General features: G+C 41.6%; 2 protein-coding genes across 6 annotated transcripts in view; one reads left to right on the top strand and one right to left on the bottom strand.

Annotated features, from left to right (window-relative positions):
• Positions 1 to 14,419, top strand: part of ep300a (EP300 lysine acetyltransferase a) — a 31,458-nt gene extending 17,039 nt beyond the window's left edge. For 3 of the 5 annotated variants that reach the window (XM_028029233.1, XM_028029234.1, XM_028029232.1), the window contains exons 17-31: positions 837 to 900; positions 2,184 to 2,359; positions 3,781 to 3,869; positions 5,596 to 5,706; positions 5,816 to 5,872; positions 5,944 to 6,021; positions 6,131 to 6,198; positions 7,197 to 7,347; positions 7,600 to 7,746; positions 7,854 to 7,967; positions 8,428 to 8,593; positions 8,724 to 8,891; positions 9,022 to 9,183; positions 9,392 to 9,673; positions 9,910 to 14,419. In XM_028029233.1, coding sequence (XP_027885034.1) covers positions 837 to 900; positions 2,184 to 2,359; positions 3,781 to 3,869; positions 5,596 to 5,706; positions 5,816 to 5,872; positions 5,944 to 6,021; positions 6,131 to 6,198; positions 7,197 to 7,347; positions 7,600 to 7,746; positions 7,854 to 7,967; positions 8,428 to 8,593; positions 8,724 to 8,891; positions 9,022 to 9,183; positions 9,392 to 9,673; positions 9,910 to 12,930 — 4,854 coding nt within the window. In that variant the 3' untranslated portion in view covers positions 12,931 to 14,419. The remainder of the gene's footprint in view (positions 1 to 836; positions 901 to 2,183; positions 2,360 to 3,780; positions 3,870 to 5,595; positions 5,707 to 5,815; positions 5,873 to 5,943; positions 6,022 to 6,130; positions 6,199 to 7,196; positions 7,348 to 7,599; positions 7,747 to 7,853; positions 7,968 to 8,427; positions 8,594 to 8,723; positions 8,892 to 9,021; positions 9,184 to 9,391; positions 9,674 to 9,909) is intronic. The other 2 variants (XM_028029236.1, XM_028029235.1) reach the window with 1 other exon arrangement.
• A 1,433-nt stretch (positions 14,420 to 15,852) lies between these two features.
• Positions 15,853 to 25,876, bottom strand: cbx7b (chromobox homolog 7b). The gene is made up of 6 exons (XM_028029237.1): positions 25,529 to 25,876; positions 23,759 to 23,802; positions 22,173 to 22,238; positions 21,281 to 21,347; positions 20,770 to 21,064; positions 15,853 to 19,994 (listed from the first exon to the last, which is right to left on the bottom strand). Exons 1-6 carry the CDS (start codon positions 25,595 to 25,597, stop codon positions 19,765 to 19,767), a joined length of 771 nt encoding a protein of 256 aa, XP_027885038.1. The 5' UTR covers positions 25,598 to 25,876; the 3' UTR covers positions 15,853 to 19,764.
• Positions 25,877 to 26,721: the final 845 nt, after the last annotated feature.

Genomic DNA, 26,721 nt, shown 5'->3' with positions numbered 1-26,721 from the left:
TAAGATTGATAGTTAGTTTAAAATTCCATCTTGAAATTTTATTTAGGTTTGTATTCTCAACTCTACCTCAGAAATAATTTTGTTTGTTGTTTTGTTTCTTGGCTTTCTCTCAAATGATCATTTTTCCACTTTGTTTAGGAAAAATGCACAAAAATCATGTTAATATGTGATTAAATTATTTTGTAGATACATATATAGACTTTGTCCAAATTCTGTCCCAGAATTATTTATTTGAATTATTTGAACAAAATAATTCAAAGAAAATAGGAACAACAAAAACGCCAGTAGTTTGATTATATATCAATATCAAACTTGAATAAAAAGTATCGGTATCAGCGATACAGGCCCTGTTTTTACTTGATATTGGATTGATATCTAAATATACAGTATTGCACATCTTTTTCCCCCATTAACCACACAGCTGCACTAATTGGAATCACAAGAATTCATTTGCTTAATAGAAACAGCCGTTTCGAAAAGAGTCAAACGTTTTGCCGTTACCGTGAGGTTTTTTTTTTTGCCGCATCAAAGCTACAATAGAAAGACTTTTTTCGCAGCACAAGTCAAAAACCGGATTTCACTGCTGGTCAAGAAGACAAAACAACAATAAGTAGTTGGAAGGTCATGTTTCTTAATGACTTATCACATAAACAAATGTATTCATTGATTTCAATTGTGCTTCTTATTCAATGGAAACACAGCGTATCACCACAGTGTATTTTTGAAATTAGCGGAATATCGACAAAGTTTTGCAAACGTTTGTAATGGAAACAAAGCTTCTGTCTGGACTGTGTCAGCATGTGTCTAATGACATTTCCTCTGAAACATTTGGACAGGACTACTTTGACATAGTGAAGAACCCGATGGACCTGTCCACTATCAAGAGAAAGTTAGATACAGGTGAGTGTCTGTCTGTCTGTCTGCTGGAATACATAACTTAACTTATCAGAGTATTTCTACACCTTGAACCACAAACTTCACTATATTTATTTTCCAAATTCCACTTTTTCCACTTGAATTTTTCAGAATTCCATTTTTTCCCTATTTAACCATATTTACCAGCCCAAGGAGTACTTGATTACAGTGTGAATAGAAAAAATAGATGGACCATATCGATGGGTAGAGGTCAACATTTCCTGCTATGCTGTATCACAAATGAAACAAAATGTTGTGGTTTTACAGGCTGCTAAAGAGTTTCCCCTTCATTTTTTTCTATTTTGATCACTATGAGCAAAACTAAGAATCTTGTTCTTAAAGTAAAAGAGAATATCCCTTATTAAAATACTTTAGAGTTGATCAGAATGCTAAAAAAACCCAAAACGAAACAGTTAGTAGTAAAAGCTCATGCCCTGAAGAACAGGACCTTTTGTTCATTTTTATTTCTTCCATCTCCAGTGAAGTGATGACTGCCAGCGATTTGACGCTTAGCTTCCACGTTCGCATCCACTGAACATGAATATTGTGGATTCCATTTTGTTTACTTAATTCTGCCTGCGTTTTCCACACCGTGAAAATTATACACATCTCTATTTTACTTGGATTTGAAGTGATAAACCGATGCAAGTTGCCTCGGAGAACTGTGAAGTAAGACGGAAAATCTGATCCTCCTTTTAAAATATTCAACAACTTTCACCCCCCTCTGCTCTGGTACCCCTAAATAAAGTTTTGTGTAGTCAGATGTTGGTCAGTAAATGGAGCTCCCGACTGGTGGATGGTGACCAGAGCATACAGTTAATGCCCATAGGAATGGTTTGGAACAAAGCATTGTCAAGTGTTAGAATGGCCTAATTAAAGTCCAGAGCTAAATCAGGTGGACTGAAAACTAATCCATACCACATTTATTTGTTGATATTTTAGAGAAAAAAAAAATAAAACTGCTGTTGAGATATTTTTTATGAGATATTTTGTGTTGGTCTGTCACATAAAATGCACTAAGGTTTGAGGCTGTAATGTGACAAACGGTGGAAAAAATTCATGACTAATGCACGACTCAGCATGTCCCATCAAGTGACGGCAAAACGTCAAAGTTACTTAACCAATAAGTGATCCCCTCCCTTTATATTTTAATGTAAAGTTCTTCTACTAACCACAGATTCATTTAAACCTCTGGATCTATCAGTGATCAGGCACTATCTGACCAGCCGGGGTTTGGCTCTGTCTTTGTGGCGTTTGTGTCGCTGCAGGTCAGTACCAGGACCCGTGGCAGTACGTGGACGACATCTGGCTGATGTTCAACAACGCCTGGCTGTACAACCGCAAAACGTCCCGCGTCTACAAGTACTGCTCCAAGCTGGCCGAGGTGTTCGAGCAGGAGATCGACCCCGTCATGCAGGGCCTGGGCTACTGCTGCGGCAGGAAGGTGTGTAGGCACACAGTTCTTCTTTCAGCAGGAAATATTGCAAAGTATTTGTCTTTTATCAAACACTTTTTGCTTTCTCTTTGATTCCATAGTTAATTAGGCCAGACCTGTCAACTGACGTTTAGTTAGAAAAAGGTTTTAGAGAACGAAAACCTTCTTTTTATTCATTGATTACACCTGGATTGATAAAAGTGGGACCCAAATTCTGCTTTTATTGCCGAGGATTAGCTGAATTTATTCTTTTATGTTTTGTCCAAGCCCAAAAGAATTTTCAAACTGGAAGCTTTTCTTTCAATAATGTGCAAAATCCCTTTTAAGGTTTGGATCTACAGTGATTTAAACAAAACAAGACAAACAACAAAAAAACAGACTTCTTGTTTCTTTAAAATTGTTGTATGCTCAGTTTGTTGTTGAGCCTGTTCAATAAAAAGATATATATAAAAAAAAAAAATATATATATATATATATATATATATATCTGCGACAGACTGGCGACCTGTCCAGGGTGTACCCCGCCTCTCGCCCGGAACGTAGCTGGAGTTGGGCACCAGCAACCCTCCCGACCCCATTGGGGACAAGGGTGAACAGGAAATGGATGGATGGATGGATATATATATATATATATATATATATATATATATATATATACTATGTTTGTTTTGTCGTTTTAGTTCTTTTTAAAAAAAAGTAATTTTTTGGCTCAGAAATCACATGTCCCATGTGACAAAAGGTTTAGACTGTTTGGTCACACAAAAGCGAAAGGAGACAAAGTTTGGACAAACAAACAATAAAAACGGCAGGAAATAAGCAGAATAAATTGAAATACCCAGTCAAACCTCGGTGACACCAACCAGTTCTTGCATATACAAAACATTGTTTAATTTAACCATTCATCCATTTCTTTATATCCTTTGAGTTTCCTAATTGTTTTAGAAGCTTTTGTTTTCTGTGAATCTGTGGACAAGTCGTTTCCTCCGCTAATGAAACCTGATCCGGCTCTCAAATGCAAAAATGAAGTCTGCTTCGCCTGTGACGTTGGTTCATAACTAATTTTAGTCAGGGCCATACTACTGCAGTATCATGTTTCACTTTTTATTGGGGGGGTTCTATTTTTGTTTTTAAAGACAAATACCTAAACTTAGTGTGTGTATGAGGAAAGCCTGGATGAATGGTCTACATTTAATGACTTAATATTAGACATGTTGGCACTAATGGCAGACTTTTCAAAGTTGATGTTTGGATTAGTCTTCTTCCTATTTTACTTATTATTACTGAGTGCGTTCGCTGAATGCTTCTTAAAATGACAGCATTTTTAGTTGAAGGTGTCTTCTTGATCCCCGACGACGTTATCCTTTAAACTTCAAGTTGTAGAGAGCCATCAGATTGACATGTCCCCTGTCCCCTTGTCTTGTGTCCATCAGCTGGAGTTTTCTCCGCAGACACTGTGCTGCTACGGGAAGCAGCTGTGCACCATTCCCAGAGATGCCGTTTACTTCAGCTACCAAAACAGGTATGTAGAGGAGATGATTATTGAATAACACAGGGTCGGGTTTCACCTAGGTATTTTGACTGGTAAAATTACTACTAGTAATCAACTATATGTATTTACATGAGTGTTCTATGTATAAGTTGATTTGATTTATGGTTTCCCTGAACATTTCACTTTATGTTCTCCATTTCTATTAACCTCCCTGTGATTTTTGACGCACTGGCATTTTAACAGTCAGTCCTACGATCACATTCTTTATGATTTTCTGAAAACTCAAAGAATAATTGTTAATTAATAATTAATTAACAACAATAACCAGCAGAAAGGAGTTGTGGGATAAACAATAATATTGTTGTTTTGAGACCATTTTCAAGTAATGTGATGGTAACGGCACAATAATGCAAGAATACGTTGTCAAAGAGCAATAAACTTTTAATTTTAATGAACATTTAACACCGGAACTGTAAGGCATTTTAAATATACAAAATAAATAAACAAAACAACACAAACAATAAATAAAATGAATTATCAAGTGTCTGTAAACAAAATAGTTCTTCCAAAAAAAAAAGGGCTTGTTGAGACCAAAGCAGACTGAAGACTTTTATCATCCAATTTTTGGTAGAAAGAGAGAAAAATGATAAATCATTCAAATGGAAATAGTTGAGTGATTCATTGATTTATTGCTTATTGAAGCAGGCCAAAACACAGCTACTGTTTACCAATGTGAAGCAGCAAAGTGGAGAAAATTTGTAATTTTTCTGCTGCTATTTATACTTTATACAATGTCAACAGTCTGCAGTTTAATGCAGCTAGCTTGGCTAGCATCACTAAAACAGTGATCAGAGTTTGTATTCAAATGTAAATCTTTCCTCTTACTTTGAAATTTCCAAAAAACATGTTATTGAACTTGGTAGATTTCACAGTATTGGCAGAATTTGAAGGTTAAAGAAAATAAAACAGAATCTTGCTGAATTCTGTTAAATTTTTTTGTTATGAGCTGAAAGTCCTTCTCCCTTATGAGCAAAACATGTCGCAAAACAAACTCTTCAGTTTAAATAACATCTCTATTTCTTCTGACATCATTACATACAGAAACTAGCCAACTTTGAGCCCTCCTTCAGTAACGACATCCCCACTGAAGAGTGTTAACACAATCTGGTAGCAATATATGGTACTTTCAGTGAACACTAAAAGATTGGATTTTTGAGTTTTGGTGTGTTCATTGCCAGTCAAGAGAGGAAATGATGCAGTTTAAAGCTATTATTTGAACATCTTGGCCTCTACCTTCATTTTCATCCTTCACCTTTGACCTTTGCTAACCAAAGTAAACCAGTTCACTGTAAAAGCACCGACTTTAAGATGAGCTGCTTGAATGAAGAGCTGAGCCGTCTCCTGTGCTTCCCCTGTTGTTCTGTGTAATCTACATGTCCCCCCGCCCACACCTTCCCCTTGTACAGCGGCTGTTAACTCTGCTCCTGCTTCGTTACCTGCGATGCTACCTGTTGCTCATCCTCTCATGTCCAAATTGCTAATTTGTGCTTTGCCTCGCCTCTCTGCTGTCCTTGGTGTTCGTCTCGTCCTGTTCCGTCTCGTTGTCCTGTCCTCTCTCCCACTCACTGTGACATCAACACTGGCTTCTCCTCTCCCAATCCCTCCCGTCCTGCTGTCGTCCTCCCCGCCTTGTTCGGTGGCCGCCCCCCTCCCATGCGCTGTCTGTGGTTGACTGTGCTGTGGGGGAATGGTGTAGTTCACCAAAATTTGGGCTTGTTGCTGACAGGTACCACTACTGTGAGAAGTGCTTCAACGAGATCCAGGGAGAGACCGTTTCCCTGGGCGACGACCCCACCCAGCCGCAAACGTGAGTATTTCTGTTTTTCTTGCTAACATTCCGGAGCGTCTCTGCTGCATCTTAATCAGTTCTGACCCCATAGCTGAGGTTTCAACCTGTCTCACTGCTCTCATTTCAGGTCCATAAACAAGGATCAGTTTGAAAAAAAGAAAAACGACACACTGGACCCTGAGCTGTAAGTCTGGAGCCATTAGACACCACGGCGCTATGGCGACCTGAACCTAACATGTCTGTCTCTCTGTCCAGGCTAGTTGAATGTATGGACTGCGGACGCAGGATGCATCAGATCTGCGTTTTGCACAATGAAACAATCTGGCCAGCAGGGTAAGCAACATAGTTTTCTTATGGAATAGCTAATTAGTTTATGAATTGCTTCTTTTATTGATTTTTACCTGACCTGTTTTTTTTTTTTTGCTTGCTCTGTGCTTCGTAGTTTTGTTTGTGACGGCTGTTTAAAGAAGACAAACAAGACGAGGAAAGAGAACAAGTATTCTGCCAAACGTGAGTAATGCATGATGTTGTTGCTCCTGTTGTGATGCATTCATGGTGAACCAACTCTCTGTATAAATTTATGGTGAGGCAGAAGGGAACTCGGTTCAGTTCATTTATACACCATCAATTCACAAAAAATGACGTCCTGTGGGACTTTACAAAAAATAATTTCAGTTCAATCATACATACATGTATTCCAATTAGTCCTAGTTATCAAACAGCGCATTAAGCTCATTTAATTATTAATTAATTAGACTTTATTATTAAGTACAGAGTTTCTTTACATCTTACAGAAGTCTGGAATTTAAGTATCTTCAAAGTCTGAATAGCTGAAAGAATATAAATAATATTTCTATTTCCAAACTTGATTCCATAACTAATTGTCTGAAGGTCCATTCATCCATCATTTTGTCCATCTATCTGTCCATCATTCATCCCTTCATTCTTACAACATTTTGTCTTGTAGCTCATCAATTTTTTCTTCCTTTTGCCCATTGGTCCTTCTGTCTGTCCATCCATTTGTTCGTCATGAAGTCATCTTTTTCAATCCTGATGATGGTTATCAATCATATTTCAATCCATCTATCCTTTCACCATCGCTTCATTCATCCTTCTTTTTGTCTGTATGCCCTTCCATTTCCTGCTCCAGTTTTCCAAATTCCATGTTTAAAGCTGGATCATTCTAAAAATATCTCCATAAATTTGTAGCAAAGCTTATTTATTTATTTAAATTATGACTAAAAGGGACCAGGGCAATAAATCTGAGGGGGAAAACATGAAATTTTGACATGAAAAATGTGTTGGGACCTTGCTGTAACAACAATAATAATAGATGGACTCCAGATTGCGGTTTTTCTCTTACATTCTTACCTTCCAGTCAACTGGTGATGCATATTGGGTAACAGTCTACATACACATGATGAATGAGAGGAGAATGGTCCTTTAGTGTCATTGTAGTTAGAAGTGATGGCGCTTCTCTTTATTGTTCTCTGCTGTTTGCCCATCAGGGTTGCCCCAGACGAAGCTGGGAACCTTCCTAGAGTCGAGAGTGAACGACTTCCTGAAGCGCCAGGCCTATCCTGAATCTGGAGAGGTCTTCATCCGGGTCGTCCATGTCTCTGACAAAGTGGTGGAAGTCAAACCAGGGATGAAGTCCAGGTAAAAAAAACAACAAAAAGACTTGTGAACATGGGTTTGTCATCTACAGGTACTGTAGGTCGTTTTACAGTGATTGCTAAAATGAAGAAGTTAACCTTCAGATTCCTGAAGTGTTTCTAAGCTAAAAGATGTCGCCTTAAATGCAAATACATGGATGTTGCTCAATGTTTCTTAACCTTTGGTGCTTTTTTTACGTCAGAATGCGTTGGTTTATGTGTCACAGTCATAATTTCCTGATGTTTCTGCTCTCAGGTTTGTGGACAGTGGAGAGATGTCCGAGTCGTTCCCTTACAGGACCAAAGCTCTTTTTGCCTTTGAGGACATCGACGGTGTGGACGTCTGCTTCTTTGGTATGCATGTTCAGGAGTACGGCTCCGACTGCCCTCAGCCCAACCAGAGGTACAGAAACCCACCTTGCCGCACCTTTTCCACCTCTTGTGATTTTAACCCGACTTAAAATCAGGTGAATGAGTTTGAATCAAGTCTTCATCATGGTTTCCTCCCAGGCGAGTCTACATCTCCTACCTGGACAGTGTTCACTTCTTTCGGCCTCGCTGCCTAAGAACAGCAGTTTACCATGAAATCCTCATCAGCTACTTGGAGTACGTCAAGAAGTTAGGGTGAGTGCCGCAAAGTAGAACTTCTTTATGAGTTCTTGGATGTCCTTTTCTTTGAACGCAAACGTTGTTGGTACACAGAGTTTAAAGAATACAATGTAAGTTGATCACTTTTTGTCATTTCTTTCCAACCTGAAAGATAAAAAGTTCTAAATTTCAGTTTCATTGATTGTTTAGGTTTGTGAGTTTATTGGTATAAAACACACAGATAAACACCAAGTCATTAAAAAACAAACAGCCTTGACTTTTTAAACTCTCTTTTTGCCTCTAATCACTTCAGTTCAGTTCAGATTTTCTAAATCAGCATCAATAGATTTTGATTCAATCAGAATCTTTTTTTTTTTTTTACCCTTCCAATATCTAAAACGTTCTCAAATCTAAAGCTTTAAGTGTGTGACAGCTTGGAATGACGTGAGTATGGAGCCACTGGTTTTGACCTGTGTTGGGTTTCTGTTTTGCCCAGTTACACCACCGGTCACATCTGGGCTTGCCCGCCTAGCGAGGGCGACGACTACATCTTCCACTGCCATCCTCTGGATCAGAAGATCCCAAAGCCCAAGCGACTGCAGGAGTGGTACAAGAAGATGCTCGACAAAGCCGTAGCAGAGCGCATAGTACACGACTACAAGGTACACACCAATAAAACCTGTTTTAGTTTCTATTTTTCTTTTCCTCTAAGTTTTACCGGACAATGTTTAGCATGTCAGATTAAAATCAATTTTGCAGAACATTAACTTTGCTTTGTTTCTTGTGTCAAAGGATATTTTCAAGCAGGCGACGGAGGATCGTTTAACCAGTGCCAAGGAACTGCCTTATTTTGAGGGCGACTTTTGGCCCAACGTGTTGGAGGAGAGTATCAAGGAGCTGGAGCAGGAGGAGGAGGAGAGGAAGAAGGAGGAGAGCAGTACCTCTAATGAGAGCATTGATGTAAGGCTGAGTCACTTCTCTCTTCTCTTTGATTCAGATTGTGTTTCTGGGAAGAGGAGTCATGAACTGGTTCCAGAACGCGTCGATGAAACAATCACGGTTTTCTCCTTTTTCTTTCTCCTTTGGGCAGGATGCAAAAGGCGACAGCAAAAACGCAAAGAAGAAGAACAACAAAAAGACGAGCAAGAACAAAAGCAGCTTGAGTCGCTCAAATAAGAAGAAACCAGGGATGCCCAACGTTTCCAACGATCTGTCACAGAAACTTTACGCCACGATGGAGAAACACAAAGAGGTATGGAGGCAAACGCAGCGCGGACCATCGTACCTGTTGATCACTGTTAAATATTAGACCAGTCTGGCGTTTGTGGTCCAATTCTCAATGAGACAAATCAGAAAAAATCTGAAAAAAAATATTATTGGCGCTTTAAGTGAACTCCTTTGTTAGTCTTGCTTTTTTAAAGACTGCTAATCATCCATCCCTCATCTCTTCCTGCTGCCAGGTGTTCTTTGTGATCCGGCTGATCGCGGGTCCCATGGCGAACGCCTTGCCCCCCATCGTGGACCCGGATCCCCTGATGGCATGTGACCTGATGGACGGTCGGGATGCGTTTCTGACACTGGCCCGGGACAAACACCTTGAATTCAGCTCATTGAGGAGGGCCAAGTGGAGCTCCATGTGCATGCTGGTGGAGTTGCACAACCAAAGCCAGGACCGCTTTGTTTACACGTGCAACGAGTGCAAGCACCATGTGGAGACCCGCTTCCACTGCACCGTCTGTGAGGTGAGTGTCAGGGTGGAGGGTCGGACCTGTTGAAGTTGGAAGGTATACTGGACAAGTGTGGACATAGATTTCTGTTTCCAGACTTTATCTCTTACCACATAGTTTAAATGTCACCTATTCTTTTCTTTTTATATCCGAGTCTGGGAACGCATTAAATATCTCCATGAAAAAATGTCGATAAATTCTAACTTTCCCATTCTACATCTTAATTGTTCTGTCTGTGGCGTTTGCTACAGGATTACGACCTGTGCATCACCTGCTACAACACTAAGGGCCACGAGCACAAGATGGAGAAGCTAGGCTTGGGCTTGGACGATGAGAGCAGCAACCAGGCCGCTGCCACCACCCAGAGCCCGGGAGACTCGCGCCGCCTCAGCATCCAGCGTTGCATCCAGTCCCTGGTCCACGCCTGCCAGTGTCGCAACGCCAACTGCTCCCTGCCGTCCTGCCAGAAGATGAAACGGGTCGTCCAACACACGAAAGGCTGCAAGAGGAAAACCAACGGCGGCTGCCCCATCTGCAAGCAGCTCATTGCATTGTGCTGCTACCACGCCAAGCACTGTCAGGAGAACAAGTGTCCAGTGCCATTCTGCCTGAACATCAAGCACAAGCTGCGGCAGCAGCAGCTACAGCACCGGCTGCAGCAAGCCCAGATGCTGAGGAGGAGAATGGCCAGCATGCAGAGGGTCGGCCAGGCCCCTCCGGGCGGCCCACCTGGGGGGAATGGGCTGCCGTCTCCCAGTGGCAACAACGGAGCAACCGGTCCGGCCACCCCGACATCAGTTGGTACGCAACCTCCGACCCCACAGACCCCCACCCCGGGCAGCATGCCCCCGCTTCCTCAGCCACCAGGAGTTCAGATGGGCGGGATGGTCACTCCGGGTCAGCAGCCAGGCGGTGCGATGACTCCTCAGCATCACCACCAACAGTTCCAGGCAGAAGGGATGATGATGTCTCCTCAGCAGCAGATGGTGAATCAGCAGCAGCAGGGGCCCAACGTGCAGCAGCTGCAACACCCTGGAGGTTTACCTCCGTACAACCCCAGACCACCAGGGCCGGTGTCTCTCCATCAGTCGCTAGGGAAACCTGGGTTGGGTCCAGCCACCCCACCCTTGCAACAACAGCAGCCTAACCAGGGGCAGGGGTCCATGTCTGTACAGAGCCAGCCGCAGGGGCCTCCACTAGCCGCAGTAGAGACGGCCCTAAAGATCCAACGACTAGCAGAGACCCAGAGTCGGATGGCTCAGGCCCAGGCGCAGATTCGTGGCTTGGGGCAGGGCGGCATGATCCCACAACACCCCCACCACCAGAACAGCCCGGCACAGATGGTAATGCCCCACATTGGGGCCCAGGGCATGGCCCCCCAGACTCAGGGAGTGGTTGGCAGGACTATGTTGGAATCGCAGCAACACGGGATGGTAGCTGGCACACAATCCCAGCTGACCTCTCAAATTCAACAACCACTTCAGCCAACAAACCAGCAGTGGGGGGGCCCTAGGGGGCCGACCATGAACCCACAAACAAGGACAGCTATGATGGGGTCTATGCCCCCCCAGCAGCAGGCTGCCATCACTCAGCAGCAGCAGCCACCAATGAATCCACAGCAGACCCAAGCAGGAAACCGAGGTTTGATGCAGGTGTTGGGTGTGTCAGAAGGGGCAGCAGGGGCCCCTGGGCTGATGCAAGGAGGGGGAACGGGTAACTTGCCCCAGGGAGCAGTGCAGGAGCTTCTGCGTACCCTCCGCTCCCCAACCTCACCCCAGCAGCAGCAACAAGTCCTCAACATCCTGCGCTCCAACCCAACTCTGATGGCTGCCTTCATTCGCCAGAGAACGGCTCGGTACCAGGGTTCTCAGGGAGGCCCTGGGGGGCCGCCAGCAGGGGCCCCTGGAGGTGTAAGGTTCCCAGGCTCTGCTGGAGGCTTGCCCAATGTAGGGGGACCTGGAGCCAACCCGCTTGGCAACTTGGATGGGCAACAACAGGTTAACGTTAACCAGATGGGGATGAATATCGCTCAGGGTGGAGCTGGGGGAGGCAACATGCCCACCATGGCTCAGCTGCAGCAGTTGCAGCAACAACAGCAACAGCAGCAGCAGCGTCCCATGTTGCAACAGCAGATGGCTGCTCTGCAACAGCAGCAACAGGGAGCAATGCAAGCTGGACAACAAGGCAACCTGGCAAATATGAATCCTCAGTTCAGAGAGTTGATAATGAGGAGACAGCTGCAACAGCAGCAGCTACAGCAGCAGCAACAACAGCTACAGCAGCAACAACAGCTACAGCAGCAGCAGCAACAGCTGCAGCAGCAGCAGCTGCAGCAGCAGCAGCAGCTACAGCAGCAGCAAATGGCGAACCATGGGCCGTTCCAGCAACAGCAGCAAGTGCAGCAGAGCTTCATGCAACCTGGACAAGGACAGGCAGGGATGCCTCCGTCCTCTCAGCCGCAGCCTGCAGGGGGCGCTGTGGGGGTCCAGCAGCAGCAACAAGGACCACAGGGGGGACAGCAAGGGTACCCCATGTCACAAGTAGCTGCTGCACTGCAGCAGAGGCTGCATCAGGTGCAGATGCAGCAGAACCCTATGGGTGGTCACCAAGGACCTGACCTGAGTGGGGGGGGTTCTGGGCCCCCCCTGCAGCCCGGACAGGGTACCTCAGGGCCGGGGCAGCAGCAGGGTGGAGTCGGAGTGCCACAGCTGTCCCAAGGCATGGTTCACCAGAACTTCCAGCAGAGGCTGCTGCAGCCATCACACCTGGGGGCTGGCTCGCCCGCCCAGCACAGCAGCCCCATGAGCCCCCAGATGGCCCAGTCCCCCCACATCCCGGGCCAAGGCGGCCTCGGCCCAGCAGGCTCACTGGGCAGCCAGGTCCGCTCCCCTCAGCCTTCCCCCCGGCCGCAGTCGCAGCCGCCACACTCCAGCCCGTCCCCGCGCATGCAGCCCTCCTCCCAGCCGCAGCCCTCGCCTCACCGCATCTCCCCGCAGACCCAGAGCGGGTCGCCGCACCCGGGCCACCTCGCCCAGCACCACCCCAGCATGGCTCCACCCCAACCGCCACAGGTCCAACAGCCAGCGTTGTCCCAGCAGCCACCAGGGGGCTCCGTGGATCCCAGTCAGTTCAGTGACCAGAACTCCATCATGTCACAGCTGAGCGGGATGGCAGGGATTCACGGAGGGCAAGGCACGCAGCCGGACATGCTGGGGGGAAACAATAACAACGGCAGCAGCAACAGCCAGGAGCTCAACCACAATCTCATGTAGCCTCGCCTCCACTTTTTGCTCTGACTTGTTGCCCCAGACGACAAACTGCCATACAGCGAGCCGGGGCTTTTAGAAGTTTTTATTTTTTATTTAAACATTTTTGTGATATATAAATATGAACTAAAGCTTCCTTCCTATGGGAGATGCGACTTTAATCTTAGAAATCAATAAATGAATAAATTAAAAACAATGGTAAGTTATTGCTGTTAATATATATATATATCTATATATTTTTGCCAACTGTGTACAAAAAGGCAGAAGGGTAGAGTTTCTGGTGGAGATATTTCTTCCTTAAATATGACAATATTTTCGGGGACTGAGTATTTTGCCTTTTTAAGAAGATTTTTAAGATTTCAAATGTGGTTATAAAAAAATTAAAGTGAGTGATGTACCTTTTTTATAAATATACATATATATATATATATTGTTTTCCCCTGAAGCACCCTGTCATGATTGTATTTTCCAGTCTGATTATTTTGTATTTTCGTTCCGTCGATAAATCGTGAAAGGAACACGAACATATCTTCCGTTACAGCGGTCTTCTTCAGAACGGTGAACACAGCTTTGTACGTGACTGCAGCAAATTCCAGATATTTATTTACTTTGAGCAGGTGGGAGGAAATCTGTGTGTGTGTGTGTGTGTGCGCGCGAGTTTCATTTTGTAGGTATCTGTGTGTGAGAGAGAATCAGGGGTTTCTATTACAGGTTTTTGTTAAACATTTCCCGTGTTTTGGCAGATTTTGGCCACATGTACCTGACGGATTGCACCCCCTTCTCAGCCTTTTTGTGAATATGCATCCCTCCAGTCCCTTTTACCGATCCCCTACAAAATGTGGAGGAATAAAAAGGCATATTGCCGTTTTTCTTTTGTTCTTTTTTTTTCTTTTCCTCAATAAGGTTGTAAATATTTTCCAGCGCTGTTTTTCTGTGACATATGAAAGATTGAGCAAGTTCCGCCTTCGCCCTCTACCTTAACGGTTTTCCTTTCAATTATTTTGTCTCTTTTGTTTCCCATTTGCAGCAGCAAGGTTTGATTTGTTAGTACTGTAAAAATAGGAAATTGTGGACTTTGATACATTTTCTTGTTTTTCTTTGTAAAGAAATGTCTAAAAACAAGTGTACATATTTAAAAACAAATCTGTGCAAACGACATGTTTTTGCCCCTTTTCTTCCCCCCCTTCTTCATGGAATATGTGCTGTCTGGAACAAAAAGACAAATGATCCTAAGCTACTGTACAGTATTAATCTTTTTTTTCTTTTTTCTAAAGTGTACAGTATGGGTTGTTGTAGGTCACAAGCACCAATGCGCCTTTTTTTTAAGTGTATTTTTTGACAAGGTTTTGGAGAGGTAGGGGCTATCGCACCCACGTTATTATAGACATAAAAAAAAAACACACACACACAAAAAACAAAAACTTCCGCGGTAAACCTGCACAAAACGGAGCCAAAACAAGGGATCGATCTGAAAGACCGAACATTTGGTTGTTTAGCTTTTTACAGAGAGGACTAAAGACACAATATTCACACGCTTACTATTTGTTTTTCTCTGAAAGTCGGGCTTGTTGGGTATGGGGGAAGGAACACATCAAAACCAGGTTGCAATATATCTCGAGACTTATTTTATAAATAAGAAGAAAAAAAAACATGGATGAACTGTCTTTTATATATAGATATATTATTTAATTTAATTTTTTTGGAAATAAAACTTGAAGCTACAGGAATTATTAGATAAAAAAAAGGTTTTGTTTTCTATTAAAGGTGTTATGGTGATGAAAAAGACACTGCAGACAGTTATTGGATTTGCCCTGGAGAGGCTGTGGAGTTCATTCTACCATCCTTTTGATGAGATGTTTTATGTACATGAATAAAGTTGTATACATATTGAATCACTGTACAAACAAATGGCAACTGAACAAATTTTTGTCAATTTCTTTTCCTAAAAAGAGACTGGAAATAAGATATTTAAATTTGTTTAGTATTCAAATGGAATCGCTGACCACTTTTTTTTTCTCCTTTTCTTCCTCTTAACAATTTTGGTGCTTGCTGAGAGAAAGCAAAAATAACTGTTGCTCAATTTTTTTTAAGTTATTTTGGTGGTCTGATTGTTTTTTTGCCAATAAATTAATTGTACAATAAAGTATGTTTGTACTATTGGAAAAAAAAAAATTGCTTTCTTCTTTGCCACATCTATCAAATCGGTTTGTCAGGTAGATAAGTAATTTATGTAGAAATCCATAAATACGATGCAAATATAGAAAAACATGATCTAGAATAGTTTCCTGTTTCCTTTACGGTCTGACCATTTTGTTTCTTAAATGTTTCTTTAAAAAGCTGAAGCAGTTTTGATTTAGGTGAAAAGTACAGAAATTGACATTTTTCAAGTTAATGCATCAACTGTGTGAAAGTTAGGAAACTTTTAAGGGACGTTTCAACCTCAGACTCTTAGTTTGGAGCTCCTGACTGTGGAAGTGAAGATGACACCAAAGAGCTGTTCAATTCAACAGAGTATTTGTCGTGGAAAAAAGTACATTTTTGCCAAAAAAAGCAAGGAAATTTTGAGATTAATCTCAGAAATGTTCTAGAAAAAAAAGTAGGAAATTTCTAAGCTTGACAAGTCGAAATATTTTGTATTTGTAACTGAAATTTCCAAAAGAATTTCGTGTTGCTTTTCTTTTTGAGAAACACAAAGATCATTTTTGCTGCTTACTGATAAGTAAATAACTTCCCAATAAATTCATAAATGAACTCTGATAAGTTATTTATTTATCAGTGGGTCTCATGACTGCATGTACCTATAACTCCTCGCTGGTTAACGTACTCGAAAGTGCATCAAAGAACATGCAGTGGATTTTTCCATTTCGGTATTTCAGTTCACGTATAGCTGCTCACTCGCTCCACCTCGATAAAAGATGGCCGCCAAAGTCATAGTAAACATGTGCAACATTTATTTTCATGTTTCCCAACAAGCAGTCGAAACACGACAGCACTTGATAGACTGGAGCAGGTAATGTGCGGATTCACATCGCGGTACAGTGCTTAGCTTCTGCGCTCGGTGGTGGACATGCGGCGCAAGCGACAACAGGAGGCAACATGAAGCCCTGTAGGGGGCGCTTGTTCTATCACATCAGCACAGCTACTCTGTAAATGGAATCTTGGTTTTAACAAACTGTAGAAAACAATCATGTGCAGTTATATGCAGGACCCATACATAATCAATATACATTCAGGTCAATGTAGAAAAATGACATAGAAAAATGTGTTTCTGCTTACGGTCCAACCAGGCGGTCTCCAGGCAACAGTTTCTATCTTACATCAGTGGAGAGGAGAAAAATAAATAAATAGTCATGTGGAGAGATATTATTCTTAAAAGCGCCACGGTTACATCGAAACAAACAGTGCAGCGGTAGGCACTTTCATTTTCACTGATAAAAAGTCCATCATCATCATCATCATCATCATCATCAGGACATGGCCTCAGATCTTGTTCACAGAGTCTGGCTAAAGCTACTGGGTCGTTAAATGTGCAGCGCCTCACAACCCTGGAACTCTTTAACACTTTGTCACATTACACTCATAAACATCAGCGTATTTTAATAGTTTTTTATACAATAGACCAACACTAAGTAGTGTATACGTAGATTGTTCTGGAACAAATCTTGTGAAGCTGAGTTCATGCAGCGATTTCCACATATGCATGACTCTGTGAACTCAAAGTGCCTTCTGAGTTTATTTATAGGTAGCAAAGTAAGTGGGGCTGATTTCAAATGCACACAGTTCCATAGGACTGAAGCGATTAATCGGTAACAATTGTCAACTAATTTATTAATCGATTAATTGTTAACTAGAGCATACAGACTCGAGCAGAGGCCAATTGCTGAAAGAACAACATATTCAGAGCAGTAATTAAGCTAAAAAATATATACATTTTACATTTAAGATAAAAAATGTTTCTGTCTATAAATATGTTCTACACAGAACTCCTCCAGTAGCGTAGTCTTAGCTTTGTCTGATCCAAGTGTTTTGAAATCAAATCCATTGAGCACATTTTAAGTAATCATTTAATCCAAAAACTCGTCAACAGATCAGCTTTACACTGTATTGATATTAAGGGAAGCAGAAATGAGCTGAGCTTTTCACATGTTAATGTTAGAAATATTGTTCTGCTGCAGATGCATCCAAATGATGTAAAAGAATGCATTTTAAGCAATCAAACTTTTAACTTCTCATTTAGAAATGGAACTGAATTATTTGTTTATTTGCATCTTTCAATGCATTTTTGATATTGTAGAAAAAATCCTTAAATGGTTAATGTAGCGATGGTTTAGTCAGACTAATTGATCAATCATCAGAATAATCAATAACTAAAGTGATAGTTATTCGCAGCCCCACCATTCTGTGTGGGTCTGGCACATAAACCCCTCAGTAGTACACGGTGGAGATCGTGGTTGTGACGTGACAAAACGTGAAAAACCTCAAGGAATGTGAATACTTTTGCACGTTTTTTTATTTATTTTTGTTTGTAGAATAAAGGTCAGAATTGTTTCTGTTTGTGTTTTTTTTTAAATCTAAACCTGCAAACAGCAGATAAAATCAAATACATCAGCCTGGTAACGTTACACAATCGTTGTAACGTTGAGATTCTGAAACTCTTGAAACTGTAATGAAACTTCTGGTCAAGCTCTGATGGACACACACCAGTGTGACTGTGTTAACACACCACCATAATACATTCTGCCATGTGGTTTCAGAGTTTGGTCCGTTTGTGGCTTCTGCTTTGTGGTTTCATGACGCAGAGCTGGGTGGTTGAGAGAAACTATGCTGTGCGTCTTTGCACTAGAGGAGAGAGGAGAGAGGCATGCGGGCGGATCCAATCGTCTCTCAGTAGACTTTGAAACGCTACAAACCCAGACTAGGTAGTTTGGAGTATGTACAACATGTCTGGGTCCAGGATAACGGTGGAAGAGGGAAGAGAGGAACCAGTGGCTGTGTTGACAAGCGCAGAGGACTCCTCTACTTCACCCAGATCCCTTCTAGTTAGTCACCAGAGCTCCAATTCATTCTGATATGTTAGAAAGTGCATTTCCTCGTCTTATATATAATATAGCTGCATTTTATGCGAATATTTTGCTATAAATTACACAATTTCAAGTGAGAAAATATTCTTTCAAAATAAGGTTGATTGGATATTAAATGTTCAATTAATCAAGTATGTTGAAAAGAAATGTAAAGAAATACAAATATGGCTCCTAGCTAGCTGTTAAAACGTTAGCTAGGTGCTGGCTGATGAGTTTTCCTCCTCATCAGCTCCACTTTAGCATCAGATAGCTAATGGGTCCTTGAGGTTGTTGTGGTGTTAAATTTGACACACTTTACTGTAAGAGTGAGTCAGAGTCTGAAACCATGGTGTGGGAAAGAAAAACTAACGCAAGTCTGTAGTTGGGTTACATTTAGACCCTGCAGGTCCTCAGTTCACTGGAGATACAAAAACATTGTTTTAAAATTCCCTCTTCTGACTACATATTTCTCTGTCAAAAGCTGATTCTTCCTCCACGTTCTAGGTAACTTGGTTAACTCAACCAGCATGACGGTAACAGTTTTATCTGCATTGCTTAGTGGATGTGGGAGAACGCTCCCTACGATGGACTGGCATCCTGTCCAGGGTGTTGACAGCTGGAGATAGGCATCAGCACCCCTCCTGACCCCGACGGGATAAAGAAAAGGATGGATGGATAGGTGGGTGGAGAGATGGATGGATGGATGGAGAACCCTCCATGACAGAAAGAAAATGTCACAAGCTAAATGAAGCAACCCTTTTGGAAACTAATGTTTTCTGGATTGAGCAAAAACAATAAAACTATTTCATCTGGTCAAGAAGTCTGTATGTTTTCATCAGTAAAGAGGTTTTATTGCTGGAAATAACTGTCCACCAGCTTAAACAGAAAAGTGTTATTTAAAATGTTTTTTTTTTATGTATGTTATGATTCACTGGAATGAAGAAAACCTTTAAGCCAATCACCAGCTGCTCTCAGCTGTCTGCGCTTGTGTCATTTCCTTCCTGTCAGCTACAAGTACTTGATGGGTTTGAACTCCGATGTATTCCACTTAAAGTGACCAGATCAACCATACATTGCAAAAATATTCATACATTTTGAAGATTTCCAGCTTTTGGTCATGTTTAAACCGTAACTCTTGTGCTTTGTTGCCATTTTACAGGAGAGACCAACACAGAGTGGAGCATAATTGAGAAGGGAAAAGTAAATCACGGTTTAACACTCTTACTTGTCAAAATCTGAAAAGTGTTTTCTACCAGAACCGATATCACATATTATGACGTGATGTTACGTTTCATAATAAATGAACTGACAAAATGAGAGCGAGGACCCAGCATTTCTATATGTTTAGTGCTTTTCTGCTACACACTGACAGCTATATTTACAGAGTTTTCCTCTGAACACTTTCTAAAAACCTGCCAAATGTTGCGAGAAGCAGCTCTGACTTTAACAGACCCCCACAAGCTGCTCTATCCAGCCCCAAAAAAGGAAACTCGTCTAATCTGGCAACACTGTTAGAGCTGTTGTAGGGAATTCAAAATGGATGCCACACTTAAATTTAGACTTTTAATTGTAAAAAATGTTGACAACCAGACCTCATTCTCTTTTGATTTTCTATATCTACCCTGTGTGTTGGTCTGTCTCATTAAATCCACATATTACACAGCGACGTCTACGGTTGTGACATGATGAAAAGTGGACAAGTGCAAGGGGTGTGAATACTTTTGTAAGGCACTGCTGACTCTGTGCGTATAAACCGAGCGGCTCCAGTAGCGTGTCAGAGTCAGTGCCTCCAGCAGCTCTGAGGGGCCCCATCACCCACCTGCTCCCACACCTCCAGGCCCCAGTCCCGGAAGAATCCTCTGGCCGCTCTGGACTCCCTGAAGGTCACTGTGAGGGCATTGAGGGTGACGTCTGTGACTGTCACCTCTCCTGGGGCCACCATGGGTCGCCACAGTTTGTCTGAGCCGCCGGACCCCACTGCTGTGCTCCAGTTATCTGGGCCCCTGTGTCCTAAAGGAAAGGTGAAGGGTCAATGAAGAGGAATGAAACTCGTTTCTTTGTATCATTTGTAGTTAACATGTAGTATATGATAACAGTGAAAGCTACGCAACGTGAGGAAATCTCATAAATGAAGGTTTTTATTTGAATGTGAATAGAAAAACGTGCCTTGAAAGCAGCAGTATGTAATTTTTATGAAGTAATTTTTTTTACATACTTGTCGAAACTGTCACTGTGTCGTGACAGAAAATCTGTGGGAAAAAATGGAGCTCCTCTCCCTTTTCCCAGCGCTAACTAGAAATAACCAATCAGAGTCAGGAGGCGGGATTTAGCGCTGTCAATCTAACAAAGCCTGTTAGGAATGCTACGGCTAGTCAGCATGACGGTGGATAAACTGTTTTGCTGAAATGATGAGATGTTTCTCCACCAGTAGCACATTTAGCAGCAAGGTTGATTGACAGCATTAAGCCCCTCCTCCTGGCTGTGATTGGTGTGATTGTGATTTTTGGTTGGGAGCGGTGAATTTCTTCAGACAGCAATAACAGCTTTGTGAGGAGATCGTTCTTTTCACAGATTATCTGCCTCATATTACTCTGCCAAAATATGCTGACAGTTTTAACATATATATTTTTATAAAAGTTACATCTTGCAGCTTTAATGGGCCTCTGGAGGATTGGTTCTATAATCAGCTCAGGATGACGGAAGGCGTTGGCCGTATGCCCAGAAAACAAGCCAAACTGGGACAAGACTGGTTGGATTAAACTCTCTGACCAAGTGACACACATACCGTTAAAAACACCTTCTCCCATCTCAGCCTCCTCTTCCTCTCTGTGTTCACTATCCTCTGCACTGTTCTCCTCCTCTTCCTCCTCCTCCCAGGCCTCTTGTGAGGGACCCTGGAGGTTTAAGCTAAGTCGTCTGCTCTGCTTGCTCTTTCGATGCGTTCGAGAAGGAACGCAGGCCCCATCCTCATCCTCCTCGTCGTCAGGAACCAGGGAGCGCGTCAGAGAGAGATGCAGGCGAGGAGGAGGCTTGGCGGGAATCTTGTGAGCGCTGCGGAGATCCATGGTGTAAACGGTGTTCTGAAATGATAAAATGAGCTAGAAAAGGTTTGGCAGCATCATAATGTGGCGAGGTTTTTCTACAAGAGCAACAGGGAAGCTGCAAAGCTGATGGAAACTTATAGAAAGGAGCAGGAGTGTCCAAAGTTTGGGGGCCATGTGGACAGATTTCATGTGGAAAAAAAGGAAGCGCCTTGAAAGGTTTTTGGAGATTTCTAGATGTGTTGATCACGTTACCTGCAGCAGGAGTCGTTTTGACTTGGATCCTTTCCTCCTGTGGCCAATGACTCTGTCTTTCTCTTCTCTGGGAAAGTGAACAAAAAAAGGAATGGGTTAGCTGAATTTCGATTCTCTGAATGTGGTTTTGCTGTGTCGTCCCTCGTGTTGTAAATGAATGTCAGCAAAGCTCCGCGCTAGCATGCCTGCATCCTAAGTGCACTAAGGAGCGATAACATAGATCCTTCCCCCCAGAAGCTGTTAGCCTCCAGAACCATCGCTGCTCCCAACAAAATCAAGAAGTGTTTACCACCCTGCTGTTCATTTGAGCAATTTTACCCATTTCAAGCCTAATTTCTGCTGTATTCACACAGGTTTTTTTTCTGTTTTCATAAATTGTAAATAGTCTGTTTAATGTCCATTATGTACATTTTTTAAAATAGATCCTTATCAGTTGCACATTGATTGGATCAAAGTATTCTATTTCTGATAACTACACAGGAGGTTTAATTTATAATCTTGTCCTTAATGTACAGTGTGTTATTTATTTTTTACACTTTTACATTTCAAAACATTAAAAGAAACCAAAACACACAAAAAATAGACAGGAACAGATAGCTATAAATGAATAGTTGCACCACAAGACGCTTCAGTCTAGGTAATTCACACCGTTACGTTGCGGACATACATACAACCTCATGTCTACAGTGTAATATTCGGAAATTTGTTGGGGTTTTTTTTGTTGTTGGGTTTTTTTTTTTTAAAATACTTTTTCTTTTGGTGTGAACCTACATCTGAATTTTCCCACTGTGAAGAGCTCAGTGAGAAATGAGAAATGCTAAAAACCTGACAACACCAGAGCAATGTCAGACTGGCTCATGTTGTTTGTGTTCCGTTTGAAGGAGGGTCTCACTTGTCCTCGAACGCCTGCACCAGGCGCCGGTCCAGGATGTGCTCCTCAGGTTCCCAGGTGCTGTACCTGTGAGCCATTGTAAGAAAGAGATATTCATTTTTCCATAAACTCCATTTCTCTTTGTCTTTTTCATCTAATTGGCAAATGAAGCGACTCCAACTTCATCAAAGCACATCCCATTAAAACAAAGACTGAAAAAAAACAAACTAAGCTAATCTGAGCTCCATCTTCTTGAGCCAAATGAGAAGTTTTGATTGAAAGACAACTTAGTCAAAAAATGAAAAGGAGTTTGCTTCTATAAACTATTTTAAAATTCATGGAATTTATTTTCATTTTTCATACTGTACAAAGAAAACAAACCCTGAAATCCAAACATGTTAAATCTTAAAACCGAACAGAATATGTCTGAATTTGATGTGAGCTGCGCCGCCGTTTGAGAGAGTAGCTCATCTAAAGTATTGTTTTGGAAATCCTTCACAGAAGCCTCTGAATGCATGCATAATTGATTGGAGCGAACTTCCATATCAGCTTAATGTTTGATCAGACTGAGCTTCCGACCGCAAATGAAATAAACAGGGGATAATAGAACATCTGGTGAGTTAGAACAGCAATAAATTCAACTGGAAATATCAATTTATGCCATATCTTTAAATCAGTGAGGATGTTATTATTTTTATTCAGCATCTCTGGAGCATCTCCCATTTTCACCGTATTAAAATTTAACAAGCTGATATTAAATTTTTTCTAGAGAAAAAAAACCCCTACTCTTTAATATCATTGCAAAACTCTTGGAACCACAGGAACATTTTCATAATTTGACAATTTTTAGGGGGGGAGGGAGAAATTTATGAAATGGCTTTCAAACTCCAAACTCCAACTTTAACTCAAGTCTGAATAAAGCTGTTGTGTTGCAGAACAATGAATCGCAGGATAAATTAAATTGAGCCAGATCACTTTCATTCTGATGATTAATATTTCTTTGAAGGTCAATTTTGTTAACAGAGACATCATGATCCATTTTATTTATGGTTTCTGTTGTATTTTATTTATTGTTCTTGGTCTTCCAGTTCCAGTGTTTGCTTTTTTAAAAACTAAATTAGAGTTTATTGGTCTTTGAGAAGGGGGGAGTATGCATTATTATGCCATTATTGATATAGTACTTGAAAATGGTATCAAAGCAACAATGTTATTGCCAGTTGCTATAACTTCTGGGAACAAACTCAGCGTTTACACCTTGTTGTTATTTGCAGTGGTCCTTTAAATCTTCTGTAAAACGTCTGTTGCTGCTTTCTATGCACAACTTACACATTTTTTCAAAATTACCCTCCTCAGTTGCAATTTTTAAAATCATTTTGCCATTTTTTGTAATTTTACAGTATTATTTTTCTTATTTTGTAAAGTGTACACTCTAGTATTTTTCCACCTGTCTCATTTAACATGCTGCCCACTGCGGAACTAGATAGGATATTTTTATTCTATCCTATATAGTTGTGTTACTTTAGTGCACATGTTGTGCACATGATTAGATTTTTTTAGATAAAGCTGAGGCTCTCTTTAGATGAAATATTCCATGTCTACATACTCACTTTGGAGGCCATCCTTTCCACTTCAGCAGGTACTCCACATTACCCTGTGGAGAAAAGGTTCCAGACCAGCATCAAAGGAGCAGAAAATAACACAGCTTTTAAAGCTGCCTTGTTTTTATGATAATTCTTTGGTAGCTCTGCATCATTGCTTTGCAGTTCATGAAACATGTTAAAGACCGAGTGAAAGGTGCCAGCAAGCTTAGTGAAATACAGCCGGTTTACTTCTGATCAGAATATTCCACCCAACTTTCACTTTTAAGATTCTTCCTGTAGCAACTTGAAATGTCTTATTTTTTGATCTTCTGTTGGATCCACATTGAGTTATTGAGATGACGCTCTTTCGTCACATGACGCGTAACGTAATAATATTAATATACCAACCGAAGCACTCAGAGTCCGTCATCTCTTGGTGAAGTCATCCTGCTGTGACCTCTCGGCTCTTAAAAGTATTCTCAGTGGATGAAGTCACCACTTTCCCAAACTTCATCTGGATCCCATGAGGATATGAAGGTGCATTATAATCATTATAATTTGGTCTGATAAATATTGAGCACATCGGTAAATAAGTTTAACGTAGCTCTTACTCATCTAGCTGCCATCTGAAACTCTGTTGTGTTCGTTGTTTGGTTACTGTATGAAACCACCATGAACATCAACGGTTCTATATTTAAACAACAGAGTGTGAATGATGTCTGTAAATCGAAACACAGACCGTTGGCTCTTGTGAACTCCTAAAATTTACAACCAGCTAAATATATTTATGCAAAAACATACACCAATTGACTGCTAATAAATCTTAATAAAATATTTTTGCTCATTATTTTTTCCAGATTTGCCTTAAACTGGCTAGACTTGCTAAAATGACCATTCAATTACAGTCACAATTTCAGCTCTTTAAATGTGATGTTTGAAGTGTCTGGCATTTCTTACAAAAACTCCCCAAAACATGAATTAGAATTCATAAAATAAGTAGCAGAGGTTTTGGTGGATAAGCGACAACACGGATTTTATTGCAATATTACTTTAATGTGGCGCCAGCAACTCCCTCTTAACCTTGATGTGGCCAGAAATGCCCAAACACTCACATTGAATCTGCATTGTTTTGATCTCAGGCATTACCAGTGAAGCCAGAGAAATCCCTGCGCATTTAGGATCTCTTTATACAGACTTTAAACTGCTGTAATTGTTCGGCAGATCATTTTTTCCAGCTTTAAAACTGTAACTTTTTAATAGGGTGGAGTAAAATTTTGTTTAAAGTCCAGTGTTAGTCATAACAAGCAGATTTTTTTTATTTTTAATTGTGCTCAATTTAAATCTGTGCTCACATTTAAGCTTACCTCTACATCCAGTACAATGCTCAGAAATAAAGCAGAAATCAGAGTCTCTCAGGTTCCTCTTTTGTGCTCCAGAGCCCTTAAGTTCTAGGTACGCACCTGTTAATGTCAACAACATGGCACGAGACCCACTCAGCAGGCAGACAGGCCCATAATAACAGTTTGCCTGAATGTTTCCTCCTAGGGCTTAATGAGTCAAACAGCTTACGCCAGAAGATGCTGCGCAGTTACAACTGTTAGATTCAGGGACACCTGACCCCCTTAAAAAGCCTCTTAATTAGCCGACCAGGTTAAAAGACAACTGTGCTACTAATATCTCAGGCATTAAGTGGCATCCTCCCTCCCAAAATAAACACATGACACCGCAACGCACGCTGACATTACCCCGCTGCTAAACACGTCATTAATAATTTACGTCCCACTTTTGAACCCTTACCTTTCGGAGTCTTTTCTTCAGAATTGATTCCACGGCAAACACTTGCTCTCCAATGGCAGAGAGCTCCATCTCTCGCGCGCACCAATCCTCCGTGGGGATTTTACTGTCAAACTAACGTCCGTCCTTCTCCCTCACAAACTAAGCTAACGGTAACTGTTATTGAGGGCGCGTGCCTCGGCTCCCTCTTCTCTGTCGCCGCTTCGGTTTGCTGCCACTTTCAGAGGCCGGTGTATCTGGAGCGACTTCCCCAGGACTCAGTGACTTTACAAAATCTGCGACACATCTGCACACCGCTTCGCGCGCGCTCGTGCCATGAAAGCGCGTTCCCCGAGAAGGATGAGTCGGCGCGCGCCACCGGCTGCCTCATCATCCTCGTTATTTACTGGATACCAAACGGTCGTAGTACTCTCATCCTTTGGCTCCCTTAAAGCAGCAGAGCATCAATATGCTAACATTTATCAATGGGTACTTGTAAAAGTATTCACACCCATTGAGAATTTTTCACGCCATTGAACAACCACAAACTCAATTTTTTAAAAAAGAAGGAAAAAGCAGTGGATCCATACAGCTCTGCAATTTTCTGTTCCTTTAAAAGCACCACAAATCCTAATAAGTGAAATAAATGTACAAATTTGCCCTTTATTACCATTTTCAACACAACACATGAAATGCCAAATATGAGGATTTTATTTATTTTTTTCTTATGAAAAAATAAAGTACACTGATAACCAGGATTCCTCCAGGGGGAAGGACTTAATGGATTGTCATGGCAATAAAGCAAAGGCATATGAATGCAAATGTGCAACACAGGTCGCTGTGTCCGTGTTCAGTTAATAAAAATATCTGACAGTTCAACGCAGTTTCTCATGGATACAATGTGACATCACAGGTTTACAGACAGGCCTCGAACATGAGGATGTTGCTTCAAATTTGAAATAAAACATGCACAACTTATATATTTGGATTGCTTATTAAAAAAAATAAGAAGAAGTGTAACAAATTCCTTGGCAGAAAAAAGTGAAAACTCATCATGGGAGTAGTTGCTCTGCAAAAATGTTAGGGCGTCTCCCAAATATAACAAACTGCTCCTTTGGATTTTTTGATATGGCGCCAAACTCCAAAATCTACATACTTTTTATGTAAACGAGTTAAGGCCAATTCAATCACTAACATTTATAATAGGAAGAGTTTAA

Source organism: Xiphophorus couchianus, chromosome 10 (assembly GCF_001444195.1).
Source record: "Xiphophorus couchianus chromosome 10, X_couchianus-1.0, whole genome shotgun sequence".
Taxonomy (NCBI): Eukaryota; Metazoa; Chordata; class Actinopteri; order Cyprinodontiformes; family Poeciliidae; genus Xiphophorus; species Xiphophorus couchianus.
The sequence above is the reverse complement of the archived record's forward strand: the minus strand, read 5'-3'. Positions and strand labels throughout refer to the sequence as shown.

Excerpts from the sequence above, each read along its gene's own strand:
- cbx7b (XM_028029237.1), bottom strand. The coding sequence starts at position 25,597 with ATGGAGCTCTCTGCCATTGGAGAGCAAGTGTTTGCCGTGGAATCAATT. Across the intron at positions 23,803-25,528 it reads TGAAGAAAAGACTCCGAAAG|GGTAATGTGGAGTACCTGCT; the intron begins GTAAGGGTTCAA and ends TTTTCTCCACAG. Across the intron at positions 22,239-23,758 it reads TGGAAAGGATGGCCTCCAAA|GTACAGCACCTGGGAACCTG; the intron begins GTGAGTATGTAG and ends AATGGCTCACAG.